Genomic DNA, 20,006 nt, shown 5'->3' with positions numbered 1-20,006 from the left:
GACCATATTGCTGTCCTGCCTAAGCGTTCGAAATGCAAAATGTACTTTTGGGTGTCAGGGAAAAGACATGGGTGTAAAAAGTATATATATTCTTTAGTAATATAGTGGAGTAAAAGTTAATGTTGCCAAAAATATAAATAGTAAAGTACAGATCCCCCCCAAAAACTACTTAAGTAGTACTTCAATGTATTTTTGCTTAACCACTGATTACTAGCCTATGCCCATATTTTTCACCCATTTATAGTTCTTGTCTGAGCTAACTAAATGCACATATTCTGTCTATAACCACACCAGATTTGTCAATTTCAATATGCTGTACTTGCAAAGATATTCATTTTACATGCATTATGTAGTTAGCTATGCGTTGAGGAAGTAATAATCTTGTGACAAAGTGAACAGCAACTGCTAGGCGGTCATTGGTTTACGTCACAAGTGATTGACTTGCGTTTCTCGACCAGGAAATTAGCGGTGAGGTGACTCAGACTATCACTCCATAGCTCAGTAATATCACTTCTCAGCAGCAGTGGTGTCGTCCAAAGTACGAAGCAGAAAAGGAGAAGTGTATTGGAACTATAGTCGGAGATTTTCTAATATATTGACAATCAAAACGTTTAAGGTGAGTTAATATTTCCAACCACATCTCCCGTTAGCTAGCGTATCTAATTTAGCTAGCTAATGTAAGGTTAATTTTAATCGAATTTAAGTCATGAATAAGGTGTAATATAGCTAGCTACCTATCTAACTTTACCTGTTATCGAAGCAAGGTTGTGATTGGTGAAGCCACGTTAGTGTTCACTAGCGATGTGTTAGCCAAGGTTAGACGAACAAAGAATGTTGTCTTGATACGTTGATTTAGCTAGCTGTCAAACCTAGCTAGTTACTACTAGTTATCGTTTAGCCACGACTTTGTTTTCTTAGCTGATTAAGTCCTATAGTTTAGCTAGCATATAACAGTTAGCTAACTAACCACGTTTGCTAACTAGCTAGCTAATATATGTGCCGTCCATATGGTGTCAAATTGTTAGTCATATTAAGTAATGCTATTAAAGTTAGCCTAGACAGTGAAGTAGCTAACTAGCTAGCTAACAAACTATATAACTAGCTAGTTAGCTAACGATAACTGTCGTTGTTTACAGCTGTTCAACTCAATGTTTCATACCCCTGACTCACGATATTATCTGATTTCTTGACACATTCTGGAGAATGTAAAGTGTCACACTAGAGATCTGTGTAGCGTTATCACTTAAATGTTAAATGTTATCAGCTGTAACCTAGCTCCAGAGCCATATATTTAACGTTAAGAGAGTTAGGCCAAATTTTAGAATGTTGAATATTGTTCAAGTTCTAGACATTCAGTTGCATAGCATTGTTTAAATATTCCCCATGTGATGTTAATGGGGAGCTAACATGGTTGCCATAGAATGTTGAAATGTATCATCCAGAAACTGCATTGGCCCAACTCTAAATACATACCCATACATACCCATATATTACAGGGATCTAACTAGAGCTAGCTGTAACCAGGCTTAGGAAAATGTGGTTAATAATAGGTTCAAGTTTGACAATGTCAACCTTAATTTTTAGAATAATATCAGTCAACCTCTAGACACTGATCAGCACTGAAACAGGTTTATTAATATGTTTATGGTATAGTGCAGTAGGACTTTGAAGAAGATTTTGAATGGGCAGCTAGGCCTATATCTTAAACAACTTGGTATATACTGGTTGAAAAAGAGGGTGAGTGCTGCCATAGTGGTGCACTGGACATAACACAGTTCAAACATAAGTTATAACAGACCTTGTGATCATTGTCATAGTTTTCCTCCTCCCCCACCACCCCTGCTCTCTCTAGCCATGATTACCACAGCTCCCTTTCTCAACTATGTCAATAGACCAGAATACGTTGCCAAGGGGATACCATTCCTCGTGTATCTTGCCAATTTCTTCAGGCTCAAGGAAGTGCTGAAATGTGCCCCTCTGTTTGTTGCTGCTGATGGACATATTGGGGTAGTGGCTAGACCAAAAGCCAGTTTACAAAAATGGATGTTGGTATTTCCTACATAGCGACGGAAGTTGCATCACTCATGATATTTTTGTCAGAAACACATTGTTCAAGACACACACCTTGTGTCCCTATTTGAGTCTTAAAGTTAGTCTATTCTTGATAAGTAATTCCACCCACATCAGTCCTAAAAAAAAAAACCTTGTAGTTCCTAGTTGAGGATGAAAGTAATGTTATTTTCCAAGCTTACCCGGGAATAACCCAGCCCATGTTTCTGAATGGTGAAGGAGATAAAAGGAACAGTTAAAATGAAAACCTGGAAAGTGCCTTGGTGCTCAATGACATAATGGAGTGTTTGTCTCCCTGGTCTGTGAATGGGATGCGTAGTGTAGTCTGGGCCTGAGCGGGAAGTTTCTCAGTAATGTGATTGTGGTCGGCATGTTTAGATTGGCTCAGGGATTGTGCTGAATGTTCACATTATTGTGCTTAGTTTTATCCGTATTACTGTGTAGTAGTGTCAACTAGTTAGTAGGGCTATGTCTTTTCACAAGTGTGTGGTTGTTTTGTATGATGGTCTTTTAGCGGAACAAGGATTTGGTTGTATTCATTTGGCAGTGTTATGCATGTAGGAGTAAGTGTAATTTGCATCAATGTTGTGGGATAGGGTTTATACACGTGTAGGAGTGTTTTTTTTCCTTCTAAGTAAGCTGTGTGTTGTATAGTTTTTTTCATTTAGTCGTGTGTGTGTGATCTGTGGTCATGGTAAGTGTATCATTGTTCCTATTTCCTGTTCCTAGCATACAGCAGATCTTGTGATCTTTTCACAAAAGATGGTATCACTGTCAGTAATAGAAAAGTGACAAAGGAACAGCACTTTTTGGACTTTTCCTTTCTCAACCATATTCTAAAAAATAAGTTGTTCAATGTACGCATACACCAACACCTTCATCAGAAAAGCACAATAGTGAATCAATCAAATGTATTTATGAAGCCCTTTTTACATCAGCTGATGTCACAAAATGCTTTACAGAAACCCAGCCTAAAACCCCAAACAGCAAGCAATGCCGGTGTAGAAGCACGGTGGCTAGGAAAAACTCCCTAGAAAGGCTGGAACCTAGGAAGAAACCTAGAGAGGAACCAGGCTACGAGGGGGGGCCAGTCTTCTTCTGGCTGTGCCAGGTGGAGATTATAACAGAATATGGCCAAGATGTTCAAATGTTCTTAGATGACCAGCAGGGTCAAATAATTATCAGTGGTTGTAGAGGGTGCAACAGGTCAGCACCTCAGGAGTAAATGTCTGTTGCTTTTCATAGCCGATCATTCAGAGTATCTCTACCGCTCCTGCTGTCTCTAGACAAGGTAGCACGTCCGGTGAACAGGTCAGGGTTCCATAGCCGAAGGCTGAACAGTTGAAACTGGAGCAGCAGCACGACCAGGTGGACTGGGACAGCAAGGAGTCATCAGGCCAGGTACTCCTGAGGCATGGTCCTAGGGCTCAGGTCCTCAGAGAGAGTGAGAGAATACTTTAATTCACACAGGACACCGGATAAGACAGGAGAAATACTGCAGATATGACAGACTGACCCTAGCCCCCCCCCCCCGACACAAACTATTGCAGCATAAATACTGGAGGCTGAGACTGGAGGGGTCGGAAGACACTTGTTCGAATCCAGGCTGTATCACATCAGGCCGTGATTGGGAGTCCCATAGGGCGTCGCACAATTGGTCCAGCGTTAAGCCTTTGTCCTTAAAGGCAAGGTGTGTGTGTTGAATTGCATGATGATTAGTCATTCATAAGTGACAGGGCTCACACTCTTGGGCATGGTATCTACTTTAAACTCAGGTTTTGAGTTTCTGCTGTGCCCTGTGCTACAGCTGATCTCTATTTACTCTGTATACTGAAAGTGTGTTCTCAGTTGTGATGTCATTCCCTCTTTCTCTGTTTTTCATGTCCCACCTTTCCCTTTCTTTCTAATGAGTGTAATATAAGTGAGCTCTTAGTTGCTCATTACCTCTGGCTGTACCACTTCCAGTGAAAGGGAATTTGCAATGTCATCCTGTTTCCCTTGCTATTCAATTAGGCCTAGATCTATTAGTTTTGCTCTGTCTTCCTCAGCCATGTGATGGTAGTTTTCCATGATCATTTCTGTGTTTTTTGTTTTCCAGCTTTGAGAGCGCAAGTACTTGTCTTTATTCACACTCAGTATGTTGCATCACAGACCATACATATCAGGCCAGTCATACCAAGCAGATACCACAACAAGCTTCCTCATATTTTTTCAGTGTTTGCTAATAGGTTTCAGTTTACCTTTCTTGGTTTTAGTACGGTTGCTATCAACTTTTTTTTTTATGCCCGTCAATGTTTTTTTCTTGATAGTAGACGACCAAAGATCAAACGCGGCTCATTGAGATATTTTGGCTGTGTGCTCGTTCAGTGGGGACAAAGCAGAAAGCAGGTTGAGGCTTGCATAACATGTGTTTATAACCAATGAAGTGCCTGAGGGATGGCTGTGTGTGAACGATGACACATTCTGCCTGCTGTGTATGTTTTGACTGTAAGCTTTAGCCTTAGCCTATAGGCTACAGTCAGTTTGTAAATGGTTAGTTCTAGAACTAGCCCAGCCTATGTGGATAAGGGTTTCTCTGACTTGTTTGTTTGGTCTTGTAGGCTGTGAGGTTTCTGACCACCCACCTACTCCTTAGCCTACATCACATCTTTCTGTTGCCATTAGCTACCTTTCTCTTTCATCTCACAATAATGAAAGGATGTGCAATGATAAATGGATGAAGGAAGGAAGGGTGCTGGATGGGCAGAAACGGATCATGGTGGATTAGTGGTGAAACACTTAATTGAAAAACAGGAATCTCATTAAGAGCTTTATGGTTCTGGAGTCCCAATGCCATTCCATGTCTGTCACATGGTCAGAGCTGTGTATGGTCACGGTCTATCGACAGACAGACCAACTGCTGTGCCCTCCAACATGCTGTCTGTGTGGTCGAGACTCCATCGGGCTGTTATCTCAAATACGCTTTCCCCCTCTGCACCTGTCCTCACCCTAAATTTCAGCTATTGATTCTCATCAAAGGTTAGCAGTTGATGGGTGAGATCCCATTTGTATTGATGCAGTTTTTACTCCTCACATGCCAACACTTAAACGGTTTCTTTTGTTTTTTCCCCCACAGAATGTCGCTGTATCCATCTCTCGAGGATCTTAAGGTGGACAAGGTCATGAAGGTAAGGCAAACCAAGTATCAGACAGAATATTCAACCATTTTGAAGTAGGCTATTCTGAGCTCCTCTCAGCTGATCAAGTACTCTTCCTGATAACAGTGAAGCTAGCAAAAACCAAAATAAACATTTAAATGAAATCGGCCTTGCTCTTTGTTAAAAAGAGAGGAAGACAAATTGGAGCAGTACTCTGAAGCTTACGCCAAAGTGTTCTAGGGTCCATTACACTCTCTAGTGACGTTTTGTCTTCCAAATAAATGTTGTAATGGATAAAAGTCCAGCTGCATATTATTGTAAGGTGTGACAACGTTATTACCTTTCCTGTTTTTTCACTTCCAAGAAGAATGAAGTGGCTGTTCTTACAAAGATTTGTATGTGCTAGCTTAATGGTATTTTGTGTGTGTATATAGATACCTGGGAGAGAAGTCCTCTTATACTGTAAGAGTTGTATTGAGTTTCAGTATGACAACTTAATACACTGCTCTACTGTCTTTCTCCCTAGGCCCAAGCTCAATTTGCCCATACCACTGCTACCCCAGCCATCGCTGAGGGGACCTACCAGCCACAGGCTGCTGGCCTGGGGATGCCATCAACAAGTAGGTCCCTGGCTCTGTGAGGCCTGTATCACATGTTAAAGATCACATAGCATATTTTATAGATTCCCTGTTCGTTGCCTTCCTGCAGACCAGGACCCGTATTCACAAAGCATCTCAGAGTAGGAGTGCTTATTTAGCATCTGTTTTGTCTTTTCAATCATAATAAGAGCGGGACTTGATCCTAGATCAGCACTCGGAGATGCTTTGTGAACACGGGCCCTGATCTCTCACTTTCTCTCTACTCTTCATTTTGTCACTTGGTTTCCCCTCTCCATCTTTGTCTCTGTTGGCGGTCTTCCCTGAATCAGTCTATTCTTAGAGGGTAAATTCCTGCCTGCTCTATCGTGTTTTGTGGTATTGAGGGGAGATAGATAAATGCATAGAGAAAGGATGGGAGTGAGATGGGATCTTGGGCCTACCAGGGGAGTGAATGTCATTTCCCTCAGCTCCTACTCCGTGGCTCTCACTCTCCTCTCAGCCTCAGGGTCTTTGAGTGAGGGTGAAATGGGCAGGGAGACCACAGTGAGCACTCCCTCAATGCACGGAGTCCGATTGGGGGAGGAGGATGCAGAAGTACAAGATAAAAGGAAACTAGAAGATGGACAAGGGGGCCCAGGGGGAGGAAAATGTGTTTCTGCTCTTTTTCCACTTGTTCTCCTCTTTCACTCTTGCTCTCTCTCTCCAGTTCTCTCTCAGGATGGGATGTCCTCTGGGCTTTTGTTTTCTTCCAGTGGAGCTAGTTTAGGGTTGCCATGGAGAAGGCTGGCCTAGCAGCAGGGCTGAGGAGGGGGAAGGGGTGTTTTTTTCTTAGGCCTGAAGGGGACAGACCGGAAAGAAGGTGAAGGAAATGGCCCTGGCATAATCACTGGACTACAGCTCCCACTCCTGCCCCCCCTCTTCCCCTCCCTCTTCATAGGAAGAGGTTGTAATGATGCGTGTAGGCGGTGGTTGGGTGAATCACTGTCTGCAAATCCTTCTCACATACAGCATCTGTGGTCCGAGTGGGTGGTGGTCTCTGTGTGTCAATCATGTGTTCCTTTGCTTGAACCAAAAATAGTGCCCTATAGCCAGTATGACTTTTGTTTATTGCTTGTGTACTGTTTGACTGTCTCTGTCTTATCATATCAGTCTACCATGTCTTTGCATCTGTGTACCTTTTGCATGCATGTCCTTTTCCTTTCCACCCTTCCCACTGTGCTCTGTGTGTGGGTTTGACATAGCACAGGTCTCCTGTTCACTAGGCAAGTGCAATACTCTGAGGGCAAGAGCCAAAACATGTTGGTTTTACTTAATAAATAAGAATTTTTATTAATTTACTTCCATTGTCCTCCAAGAGTTGCTGAATCTCCTCTCTACTTCTCCTCTATTTATGCACCTTGTTTGGAGAGAGAGAGGGAGGTAGCGGCAGTGCGGGCACTCCAGCCCAGCCTGCTCCTGCCAGAAAAGTGGAACAGGGAAACAGCCTTTTCTTTCAGAGCCATGAAGAGAGGGAGTCATGTCAGGAAATGATAGCTGTGCTAAAGCACAGCAGCCAGGATATTAGTAGCATTCCTCCAGAGCAGCTCAAGACTAACCCTGCTCTAGTGGTCAGTGTGACTGTGAATACAACCTATGATGTACTCCCCTGGACCCCACCCATCACAATGTATGAGCGTTCAATGCGTCTTATTGCTCATTATGTAAATATTGTAACACACACCGACTGAAGAGACATACAGTAATGTTTTTTGTCAGTATTATGTTCTGATTTGTTGACTTCTGAATATCGCATGTTTATTTTAAGCGGATAGTCAATGCAAAATGTATATTTGAGTCAAATTCCCCTGACGTTGAGTTGTCTGAAGGCCCATAAGGACAAAATCCACATTAATCCATTGTTTACTTTTGCCACAGCCAGGAGTCATAATTAGCATCGTCCGAATGCATTATTGTATTCATGTGTTCTCTTCTAGCCCTGTACCCTAACCTGGAGGATCTGGGAGAGTACATGGGCCTGAGCCTCAACAGTGATGAGGTGCAGAGGAACATGGCCCTGTTGCCCATGGCAGACAATGTAAGTGTTGTGGGTAGTTTTAATCCACCAAGCACTACGAGAGAGAGCCCGCCTCTTGTTGGTGTATGTCAGATGGTGTGTTTGTGTGAAGGATGTCAGTGGTGATCTAAGTCAGAAGTGTTTTCTCCTCATTGGCTGAGTGAGGGATAAGAGGAGTTGTCTGTGGATGCCTGAATATTTTGTAAGGTCTATATCTATTGCTTCTATCTGATGCTTAGATGTCAGACAGAAGACCTCAGTGCCATCAGGCCAGCTCACACAACACATCCTGTTAGTCTCTAGTGAAGACAGCACGGTCCTGACTGAAGCTTCCTCCGCGTCACAGAATAGGTTGCATTCAAAAGGGTATTCGGAAGTGCAGCTAGTAATTCAACGGATGTAGTTAGTAAATGCAAACCACAAGGCTTCAACAAGAGCTGTATGGTACGATTTCCCCCCCCCCCCCCCCTTACATATTTTGTCAAGAGTTGTACAAGAATGAGACGTGTAGCCTAGTTTTTTGGGGAGATGAGGGGGAGGCAGGAGGGACATTGATTTTGAAGGCGCTATGAGGCTGAGTCATAGACTCTTTAGAAACCAGAGTGCTGTGTAGCACTGTGTTCCAAGAGCACCACTGACTCACTCAGCAGCAGCCTGGAGTGTGAGTGGGTGTATGTGAGGCCTCTGCTCCCCCTCAGTGTGTAGGCCAGTGTGTGTGAGCTCTCATAATGCCCTGTATTATGTCCACTCACATTTAGTTCTCTCATTCACTTTAGAACACCAAAAAGAAGATTCAAGAAAATGCCAAATAAACAATGCAGATTTAGTCTTCTAACATATGAGTGAGAGAACAAAAAGTAATGTCAAAAGCAGGTCTTATCATCTTTATTAAATTCTAGGTGGTCTAAGCCTCCTGGCTTAGCAAGTGGAAGTTTTCCAGGTGATGCTGGGAATTGAATCTACACTGAACAAAAATATAAATGCAACATGTTAAGTGTTTGTCCCATGTTTCGTGAGCTGAATAAAAGAGCCCCAAAATGTTCCATATGCACACCAAGCTTATTTCTCTCAAATGTTGTGCACAACATTTACATTGAGTTTACCTCCCTGTTAATTAGCATTTCTCCTTGGCCAAGATAATCCATCCACTTGACAGGTGTGGCATATCAACAAGCAGATTAAAATGCATGATTATTACACAGGTGCACCTTGTGCTGGGGACAATAAAAGGCCACTCTAAAATGTTTTTTCACACAACACAATGCTACAGATGTCTCAAGTTTTGAGGGAGAGCGCAATTGGCATGCTGACTGGAGGAATGTCCACCAGAGCTGTTGCCAGAGAATTTCATGTTAATTTCTCTACCAACGTCGTTTTAGAGAATTTGGCACTATGTCCAACCGGCCCAGCCCCCGCAGACCACGTGTATGGCGTTATGTGGGCGAGCGATTTGCTGATGTCAACGTTGTGAACAGAATTCCCCATGGTGGCGGTGACTGTTTTTCTGATCAACTCCCCTACCTTGTTTTTGTAAGGTATCTGTGATCAACAGATGCATATCTGTATTCCCAGTCATGTGAAATCCATAGATTAGGGCCTAATTAATTTATTTCAATTGACAGATTTTCTTACATGAACTCTAACTCAGTAAAATCGTGTAAATTTGTTGGGTTGCGTTTTTATATTTTTGTTCAGTATACCTCCTCCCATGGACATTCCATTCCATCTCCAACTGCTTATTAATGTAGCATTCAATTCCACCCCTGCCATCTCTCTTCCAATCTCTGCCCTCTCAATTTTATCTGCCCGTCTCTTTCCCCTCCCTCTACAGCAGGTGGCTGTGCCCTCAGGCATGGGCATCGGTGGCATGGTGAGTCCTGTGACTGGGTCAGACGTGGGGATCAGGAGGGCAGAGATCCGACCCGGCCTGCGTGAGATCATCCTCTGTAAGGACCAGGATAAGAAGGTCGGCCTGAGGCTGAGGGCCATCGACAATGTGAGTCATCATGATAGCCTTACTTACCACAACACTAAAGCTTAGGGTTATCTATCCTCAGGCCAGTCTATATCTGGGGCGCAGGCACTTGTTCTAAAGAAACTTAAATCCCCCCCTAAAGCATCGCTGAATATTTATTAAATAAGCAGTCTAGCCTATATAAATGTACAGTGCATTTGGAAAGTATTCAGACCCTTTGACTTTGTCCACATTTTGTTACGATACAGCCTTATTCTAAAATGTATTAAATTGTTTTCTTCCCTCATCAATCTACACACAATACCCCATAATGACAAAGCAAAAACAGGTTTTTAGAAAATATTTACGTAAGTATTCACACCCTTTACTCAGTACTTTGTTGGAGTAGCTTTGGCAGTGATTACAGCCTCAAGTCTTCTTGGGTATGACGCTACAAGCTTGGCACACCTATATTTGGGGAGTTTCTCCCAAAGAGTTCAATCTTGGTTTCATCAGACCAGAGAATCTTGTTTATCATGGTCTTAGAGTCCTTTAGGTGCCTTTTGGCAAACTCCAAGCGGGCTGTCATGTTCCTTTTACTGAGGAGTGGCTTACGTTTGGCCACTCTCATAAAGGCCTGATTGGTGGAGTGCTGCAGATGGTTGTCCTTCTGGAAGGTTCTCCCATCTCCACAGAGGAGCTCTGTCAGAGTGACCATCTGATTCTTGGTCACCTCCCTGACCAAGGCCCTTCTCGCCCGATTGCTCAGTTTGACTGGGCGGCCAGCTCTAGGTAGAGTCTTGGTGGTTCCAAACTTCTTCCATTTAAGAATGATGGATGCCACTGTGTTCTTGGGGACCTTCAATGCTGCAGAATTCTTTTGGTACCCTTCCCCAGATCTGTGCCTCGACACAATTCCTTTGACCTCATGGCTTTGTTTTTTCTCTGACAAGGCACTGTCAACTGTGGGACCTTACATTGACAGGTGTGTGCCTTTCCAAATCATGTCCAATCATTTGAATTTACCACAGGTGGACTTCAATCAAATTGTAGAAACATCTCAAGGATGATCAATGGAAACAGGATGCACCTGAGCTCAATTTCGTGTTTCATAGCAAATGGTCTGAATACAAATGTATTTTTGATTTATTTTAAATACATTTGCTAAAATGTCTAAACCGGTTTTCGCTTTGTCAGGATGGGATATTGTGTATAGATTGAGGGAATTTTTATTTAATACATTTTTGATTAAGGCTGTAACGTAACAAAATGTGAATAAAGGGAAGGGGTCTGAATTCTTTACGAATGCGCTGTATCTAATTTCCACTGCAGACCTAAGGGGAATCTGTTATTCCAGCAGGGGAGACTATGCAGTGTGTTCATGATGACTCCAGTGGAACATGTTGTATTTCCTCTCCTCCTCAGGGCGTGTTTATCCAGTTGGTTCAAGCCAACTCCCCGGCCGCCCTGGGGGGTCTGCGCTTCGGGGACCAGGTCCTCCAGATCAATGGGCAGAACTGTGCTGGCTGGAGCCTGGACAAGGCCCACAAAGTCCTGAAGGCTGCGGCCGAGACCCGCATCGAGCTCATCGTCCGGGACAGGTAAGGAGATGAAGCAGCACATGTTGCACTTAGATGTAGACGGAGGGAAAGTGTCAGTAACATGCATGTCAGTCTCTCTTGGGTCAAAGTTGAGATATTGACTGCATCACTATTGGTCTTTGTGCATAGTATTGATGTGTTGAAGGTACCGAACTGTCTGTTCAATCAGTTGGCACACAGTTTGAACACTCATCGGTACAACACAAGGCATGCAACCAGAGGTGTCTTCACAGTCCCCAGGTCTGTATTAACTACATGGAACTCTCTGCCACCCCGGGTAACTCAATCTAGCAATAAAACCAGTAAAAAAAAGAAAACGGATAAAAGAACACCTTACTGCACAAAGTGGACTGTGAAGAGACATCTTGTATTATAATTTGCACTGTACTATGTATTAGACCTAGATATTGTGTGTATGTACTGATATGCAGGCTATGTGTGACGTTTTAAATGTATGTATTTCAGTCCTTGACTAATAATGTTCTGCACTAAGTATTATGTCATGTTTCATGGAAGAAGAAAGAGTAGCAGCGGCTAATGGGGATCCTAATAAATACCAAATGAATGACGACCAACATTTTTTATCAATCAAATGTATTTTATAAAGCCCTTTTTACATCAGCAGTTGACACAAAGTGCTTTACAGATACTCGGTCTGAACACCGAAACAGCAGCACAATGACTAGGAACAACTCCCTAGAAAGCAGGAATCAAGGCAGACCTCCAGAGAGGAACCAGTGTAGTCCAGTTTGATCAGTTTCCTGGATTATATCATGGGGTTTTGCTGTTTATCAGTATGTCTGGCCATTAGGGGGAATGCTAAAAGATGAGGAGATGGAGTGTAAAATGTCCTTAGTTGCTCTATGAAAATCTGACTGTAGCTCTGGCTCCTCCTGCTGGACATATCACCACACTTGATGTACTTTTTTGCTGTTAGGCTAATTTGTATGCAGTTTCTCAAAAGATCATTCTGATCAAAGGACATGGTAAAAAAAAAACAGGCCAAAAGTCTAAAGCAGGAAAATAAAAGAATGGGCCTTGATAGAAAAGCAGCTTTAGGCCACTACCAACCCTAATTCATTTGAGAGATTTTAGGAGGAAGTGGACTGCACTACTATTAAGTGCCCTTCATTGAGCACCTAATTTGTCTTTGTTTGTGGTCTGACTTCAGGCCGTTCCAGCGTACTATCACCATGCACAAAGACAGCTCGGGTCACGTTGGGTTCATCTTCAAGTCGGGCAACATCACTTCGCTGGTCAAGGATGGTTCGGCCGCTCGCAATGGCCTTCTGACCGACCACTACATCTGTGAGATCAACGGCCAGAATGTTATCGGCCTCAAGGTGAGTTTTGACTTGTAACTGTTGACGGAGACTTCTCCGTAACGATGAATGTGTCAAAATTGTCTAATGTATGCTAATACTCTGTTTATGTGCAGGACGCTCAGATCAAGGACATCCTGACCACCTCCCCTACAGCCATGACCATCACCATCATGCCCAAGTTCATCTACGAACACATGATCAAGAGGTAACCAGTCAGGAGCTGAGTGTCTAAGGAATAGCATTACACTGTTTCCTCCGATCAGTAACGCTGGTAAAATACTTAGTCATTTAGATTAATAGAATGTGTTTAATGTTTTTAGAATGTCCAGCGGTCTCCTGCGATCAGCCATGGACCACTCTGTGCCAGAGGTGTGAGGACCAGAACGTGACCACGTTCTCCTGCTGGATGCCTACAATGTCCAGAGTTCCCATTGGGCCCCTAAATGTCCAATGGGGTTCTTTCTCTTTCTAAAAAACCTCTTGTATCACAATCACCTTCATTGTAACAATAGTTATTCAATGTAGTTCCTTTTCTACTTCATCCCTCTGTCTATATTTACATTTCATCTTTTTATATAATTCTTGTAGTCAAGTATTACATTATGTATGTGGCATTGCATTGAGTACACCTTTTATTTTAAAGACATGAATGTTACCACGAGTCCAGAGCTTCCTCAAATATAGCATGGAAATGGATCATTGGCTCGAACTTTCACCCTTTTTGTCAAAATGCTGTAAAAGCCAATGACCCCCATGGTTGTTGATCATAACCCTGTTCCCCTATGCAGCTGGGATATTACGCTGGGCGGATCCACTAAGTGCACTTTCCACTTCCTGTTAGAGGTAGTCTTTCCTCTAACCATTTCAGTGTTTTGTTATTGTTCAAGTGGAGTCAAAATGAACTAGGAAATATGTCAACAAGTATGGAGAAGTTAACTCTGGGAATTGATTTGTTTAATGCACAAAGTAATCAACAAAAGAAAACGCATCTAGGGTTCAATCATGTTTAGTGCATATGTTCCGTGATTGATGTGCACGGCGAGGCTGAAAGCGCGGAGTTTCTCTGAATGTTTGGTTGCGTTGTTTTTGTAATCTTTGATAAATCACACAGCCTTCATTCTGAATGCTAGAATCTAAAAGTTTATATACAAAATAACTGTAAAACAAATAAATAATCCTTCTGTTCATTCATTCTGCTATATCAGTGTGTGTGCCCTCCCTTTACTCACAGAGGATATATCCTTCACCATATCAACTGTCTACTCTAGTTTAGAACACTCATCTGGATTATTGGAGGGATTAAATCACTTAATTGTACAAAGGCCAACTTAATAACCAGCCATAGTGCTTAGGTAATCTTGGCAGTATTGCTCTAAAGTATGGATGGACTCGGGCCACATTCCTTCATATCAGGTTTCATACTTTCTCAACAGGTGACATTATGCTTTAAAGGCTGCCAGAACACAATAGTGGAATGCCCATGAGACTCAACAAAAACCTGAAACTCATTTTATGACAATTTGGTTAAATTACCTCCATTTAGTGAAAACATTTGAAAGTACTTGATGGATAATTGAACAGAGACACAAAAAGGAGTCAGTTTTACATCATGCGGTTTAATATGGGGGCTTTTGGTTTTGCTTTATACAGTATGGTGGGAGTGAAAATGCATCTGTACTCATGAACAGTGATGACTGCACTGTACACACTATTGCCATTAAGATAATTGATCTATAGCTATTAATAATGATGGCTACTTGATCCCCCATACAAGGCATTTAGGAGGGAAAATGTCCTTCAGGTAAAAATGTCTCTGATATAGATCCCTTTACATACAACAAATAATCTGACAATTAGACAAAGGAAAAACAAAAAATATGATACTGCACATTCAATACAATACCCTCAAAGAGAAAACGTCATGATTTCCACCAAGATTGTACTGTATATCCCAGAGAAACCCACACAATATCACATGACTATATCCTCACACATCCCACATTAATGCACATGTACTGTACACTGACAACCTATCTCAGACCAACAATACAGTGCACCAGGTCTCCTTGGACTGAATGTATAAAAAACAATATTTCTGAGGTACTAATATCACATTCCAATCACATTGTAAAATAAAGATGAGTGACATGGATGTAGGATACAGTAACAACCCTGTTAAAACACTGCTTTCCAAACAAAACACTCTAGACTACCGCTTTATCAACATTAAGTGCTATATATATATAGCGCTTTATCAACATTAAGTGCTATATATATATAGCAATGACCTACAGGTATGTCCAAATGCGAGGTCCAATGACCTACAGGTATCTCCTAACGTCAGCGCCAATGACCTATAGATATGTCCTAACGTAAGCTCCAATGACCTACAGATATGTCCTAACGTAAGCTCCAATGACCTACAGGTATGTCCTAACGTAAGCTCCAATGACCTACAGGTATGTCCTAACGTAAGCTCCAATGACCTACAGGTATGTCCTAACGTAAGCTCCAATGACCTACAGATATGTCCTAACGTAAGCTCCAATGACCTACAGATATGTCCTAACGTAAGCTCCAATGACCTACAGGTATGTCCTAACGTAAGCTCCAATGACCTACAGGTATGTCCTAACGTAAGCTCCAATGACCTATAGGTATGTCCTAACGTAAGCTCCAATGACCTATAGATATGTCCTAATGTAAGCTCCAATGACCTACAGGTATGTCCAAACGCAAAGTCCAATGACTCCCAATGTGATTTGGGTAGTTCTTTTGAGCTATAAATAAACCCATCACCCTGATCATCTTTGTTGATGCTTAAAGCATTTCACACAAAAACGGTACACTGTGGGGAAAGGGAATTATCCCAAAATAAAATGTCAAAGGACAGATACACTTTAACGTCATAGCAGTGCATTATCAAATCAAGCATCTGGTGGTGCGATGGAGAGAGCTGGGCTTGTTAAAGTACTATGGTGGCAAGACCAGAACATCAGAAATCTAATTATGCTTCAAAACTCAGGAAAATACGAAGACGTGGGGCAATAACAAGCAATTAGCAGACGGTAACTACAACATAAGCATGACCCGTTAGCCTTTAGTAATTCACTTAACACCACAGACACACACATTACTGTTAAGCTTGATTTGTTGTGCGTAGAGGTACATAATGAAGGGGTGTTGTTTTACTGTTAAAACACCAATGAAATTGCTTGACAAATACAAAATAGTCCAGTACAGGTTTAACAAGCCCACAATGGCTTTGTTTACACAGGTAGCCAAATTCTGATAAATTGCCACTAATTTGTAATTTGACCAAACAGATCAGATGTTTTTCCAATTATTGGCCAAAACATCAGAAATAGTCTGCCACAAACACTCCGGGGGGGGGGGGGGGGGGGTTGCGGAGACTTCAGGTGAGTCATCTATAAATGCATATCAATATGAGTATCATTCACACTATTTTCATCATTGTGTTTCTGCTAGAGACATTCTCAAACACATTCACCTTACAGGAAGGAGTATGGCTTTTAATTTAAAAATGCAGAGGCTTCCTCACCACTTACACCAAGCAGGTTTTACAAACGGCAGGGGGACCATTCACAGGTCACGATGATGAAACATGAAGGGGACGAACTACAGCAACGCACAATATCAAGACACATTAGAAATTCCAACAGGGTTGTGGAAAGTGTTAAAATCTAAAGCGCATGACAACAGTGAAAGGTGTGTAAGACAACTCCAAGCATTTCATTAATTCACCAGTCAATCTATTTTGTCAGTGCTGCTCGTGTGTTTCACTATTCATAGGTGCTGGAAGTCATCGTGAAGAGGTTAAATGAGCAAAAACACGCACAGAAGGGATTGTCAAGCAGCAGAAATGAAGAGGAATAGAGAAACAACACCACAAATGCACATTCCAGAAAGCAGCAAAACATTTTGAGAAGGATATTCCCTATGGCTAAAACACTGTGCACAGGAAAATAAAGTTATGGACGGAAGGCAACAGTTTTCAGTGTTCAAAGGAAAATGGCACCTTTACTTTGAAACATATTCCATTATACAGCTATATCTGTTAGAAAGTATATTGAACACAAAAAACCCTCAGAAGCAAAACTGTGGCCGCTTTCGACTTTGGAAACACACAAACTTGACTTCAAGTAATTGCTTAACCTCATAAAGTGAATAATAGTGCAAAACATTGTTAATACATTACTAAAGAAATAAGATCTATCCTGTTTCTTCTCTAAAGAACTCAATATACTTCAACTCAAAGGACTGTTCTTGTTGGTTGCATCACAATCTTGTGGACATCAGTTAGCCCTTGTTTGGCTCATAAATCGCTAACAAAGACTTATATTAAAACATTACAGTACAGTCTGCTTGCTCAGTCTTTCAACTATTTCACATCAATGACTTTACATCTATTACAGTCCAAAACAATAAGACACTCAGATTCTTCCAACTCAGGCATAACACTGCAAACACCCCAATAACAACAAATTGCCATCACAATCCTCAAAGTCCATAATCCCTTCCCTATTGTTGAAAGAAAAATAAACTTAGTTTCAATTATTATATCTCTATTTGCTTCCTTCTTGAGATGTTTCTGGTTCATGGATCTGGAATGACTAACTCTTGGACAATGGACATGGACTTAATGCTACAAGAGTGATTGTTAATCTAGGACACCAGTGACAGGAAGCAGAAATGTACAGCAGCAGCTTGCCTGGTACCTTTAGGGGGCAACTGCCATGTGTCAAGACTCCAGTCATTCACTCGTAAATGAGCATACCAACGTCTGCACAACCATGGCTACGATTGCCTCCAGACATCTAGGTGCTTTGGCTACACAACGCAATACAACACAGAGAAGAACACGCATGCTGCACACTCACAACACACATGTCGTGTGATCACACACATACTTACACACGAGTCAAAATGGAACTGGACCAATAAAGAGAGTCACAGTGACGGACAGACCTTTCAGTCTCCCTGCACACAAGAGAGAGTGGTTACAATCACCATCAGTCACACTCAGGTCATTCAGTATCCATTGAATCGTTCAGTTCCACCATTTCGTGTCAGTTCAACACATCCTGGTGTCCCTTCTCAGTCTAGCAGAAGAGGTGGAAGAGGCCACCACCGGAGAGGGTTATACGGTTTGCTGGGGCTGTCCTGTCTTCAGAATAATTTATTCAAAATCATTGCTCCCCTCTTTTCTTTACCCAGTACTTCAGGTGGAGGACAAACCCAGGACCCAGGACCAGAGAGGGTAGTGCTGTGTGTGTGCAGTTCCCAGGGTGTCATGGGGCCTTTCTCAGATCTCTGTGCCCCCCATGGCTCCCCCACCCGTGCCCACGGGGTAGTGCCTGACTCCCCCGCCCCTGCGCAGGGAGGAGAGGGCCACTGTGCAGCAGCCACGCAGCAGTGAGCCAAAGTGGTAAATTGGCAGTCCATCGCGCCGTGCTCCCTGGCACAGCCATGCCACCGTGGGCACCACGGGCACTGCCACTGCCAGCAGGTCCACCAGGAAGTGGCGGCTCCAGTAGCTCTTCACTGCGGGTCCAGACTCAGAAGAGGTAGACTCCTCTGCTCCCCCTACTGCTCCCTGAACCTCAGCCTCTTCATCATCATCAACCTCCACCACTGTCACCCCAGCTATCTCCTGTAGTGAGCTGCTCCTGGGCTGGGAGGTGTGGGGCCGCTCCTCCACCTCCACTGACCTCACCTCCTCAATCTCTCTCTGATTCTTCACCTCCAAAACCTCCTCCCTCTGATTATATAGATCTAACTCCCTGACCTCCCCTGGCTTCCCATCCCCCACCAACCCCAGCACCTTTACCTCCTCCTGCTTACACAACTGTACCAACCCCACCTCCTCCTCCTCCTGCTGCTTGCCTACCTCTACCATCCCCACTGCGCCCTCCCCCACTACCTCTATATGCCTCTCCAACTCTCCCACCATCTTCCCATCCTCCTTCACTGATAGGGAGGCCATATCCACTGCACAGGAGACAGAGGCAGAGCAGGGTAAAGGAGTACCAGGAGCGGGCTCAGCTGTTGTAGCTGTGAGGGTTGTCATGGTGACTGACGTCATGGTAACCGAGTCCAGGTCCTCTCCCTCGTCTGAGACCCAGGTGGAGGTGGGGCTGCAGGCCTGAGAGCGGAAGGTGCGCTCGGCGATGGTGTCCAGGTCAGAGGCGTAGCCCAACCCCACCGGGACGGGGCAGCTCTCTGTCTGGACGGCCTGCTCCCTGAGGTGGTGCAGGTAAAGGTGGTGGTGGGACAGACAGGAGTGGTTGGTGCTGCCCGCCCCACCCATGGCACAGCGCAGGGGCACCACCCTGTCCTGCCCGGTGCACAGCTTCTCGTAGGTGGAGGAGTGTGGCAGGTGGGAGTAGGTGCTGAGCAGTGAGGCTGTCTCCTCAGATAGGAATGCTGCCTCCAGGAGTAAGTCTGCCCTGTGACTGCTTGCTGCACTGTGACTGCGACTCTCCCCACAGCACACAAAGCCGCTGTCATGGTTCTCCTCCCCTGACAGGCCATTCCCGTTCTTATCCCCCAGCGCATTGTCGCTCAGCTTGGTGTAGGTAGAACTATGGGTCAGAGAACGGGCGGGGGAGCCGTCACAGGACCCACACAGACTCTTGGAGCCACCCCCTCCAGTCCCTGATGCAGCGGGACTACTCCCAGGCCATGATCCCGCAGTCCCAGGCCTCCCAGCCCGAGAACCCCCTGCCACTCCTCTTGCTGCAGCAGCCTCCTGCTCCTTGGCCACCCCGTTCTGAGCCAGCTCCATGCTGAGCAGCAGGGTCTCCAGCTTGTGGTTCTGGACGTTGATGTCCTGGAAGTATTTCTGGACACCGGTGTCGGTGGAGTCACTGGAGCTGAGGTTGGTGCGCACTACGTCCACCACTTCCTTGAGCTGCTGGATCTCCCTGCGCGCCTCTTTCAGAGCCAGCTGGGCCTCCACGCGGTGACACTCCTCTTCAACCCAGTCCTCCTGCATCCGACACAGCTGGGTCTTCAACGCATCGATCTCAGAGTCCCTGAGACAGACAGAGGAGAAGGAGGAACGAGTGAACAAGGGAGGTTGAGAGAGACGGAGGGAGTGAACAAGGGAGGTTTAAAAGAGAGATTTAGTAATAATGTTTAGCGATTTAGTAATTTGCCTCCAAAAAATGATGTTTAAATATCAACATAATTACAAAATGAAAGAGTTATGAGGGTCATTTGATGGAAATGGGGTAGCAATTGA

The 20,006-nt window shown here is 43.8% G+C and overlaps 2 protein-coding genes across 2 annotated transcripts in view; one reads left to right on the top strand and one right to left on the bottom strand.

Annotated features, from left to right (window-relative positions):
• Positions 1-434: 434 nt before the first annotated feature.
• Positions 435-13,723, top strand: LOC106572119 (syntenin-1). Its single transcript, XM_014145972.3, has 9 exons — positions 435-616; positions 5,186-5,237; positions 5,734-5,827; positions 7,780-7,880; positions 9,691-9,855; positions 11,239-11,414; positions 12,586-12,757; positions 12,853-12,944; positions 13,060-13,723. Exons 2-9 carry the CDS (start codon positions 5,187-5,189, stop codon positions 13,112-13,114), a joined length of 906 nt encoding a protein of 301 aa, XP_014001447.1. The 5' UTR covers positions 435-616; position 5,186; the 3' UTR covers positions 13,115-13,723.
• Positions 13,724-16,130: 2,407 nt separating this feature from the next.
• snphb (syntaphilin b) overlaps positions 16,131-20,006 on the bottom strand; it is a 39,200-nt gene continuing 35,324 nt past the window's right edge. Inside the window, exon 6 of the mRNA XM_014145974.3 lies at positions 16,131-19,797. Within this exon, the coding sequence (XP_014001449.1) occupies positions 18,066-19,797 (1,732 nt within the window). The 3' untranslated portion in view covers positions 16,131-18,065. The remainder of the gene's footprint in view (positions 19,798-20,006) is intronic.

This window comes from Salmo salar, chromosome 15, assembly GCF_965601325.2.
Source record: "Salmo salar chromosome 15, fSalSal1, whole genome shotgun sequence".
Classification (NCBI taxonomy): Eukaryota; Metazoa; Chordata; class Actinopteri; order Salmoniformes; family Salmonidae; genus Salmo; species Salmo salar.
Note: the sequence above shows the minus strand (reverse complement) of the source record. Positions and strands in the feature narration are given on the sequence as shown.

Excerpts from the sequence above, each read along its gene's own strand:
- LOC106572119 (XM_014145972.3), top strand. The coding sequence starts at position 5,187 with ATGTCGCTGTATCCATCTCTCGAGGATCTTAAGGTGGACAAGGTCATG. Across the intron at positions 7,881-9,690 it reads TGTTGCCCATGGCAGACAAT|CAGGTGGCTGTGCCCTCAGG; the intron begins GTAAGTGTTGTG and ends CTCCCTCTACAG. Across the intron at positions 11,415-12,585 it reads GAGCTCATCGTCCGGGACAG|GCCGTTCCAGCGTACTATCA; the intron begins GTAAGGAGATGA and ends GTCTGACTTCAG.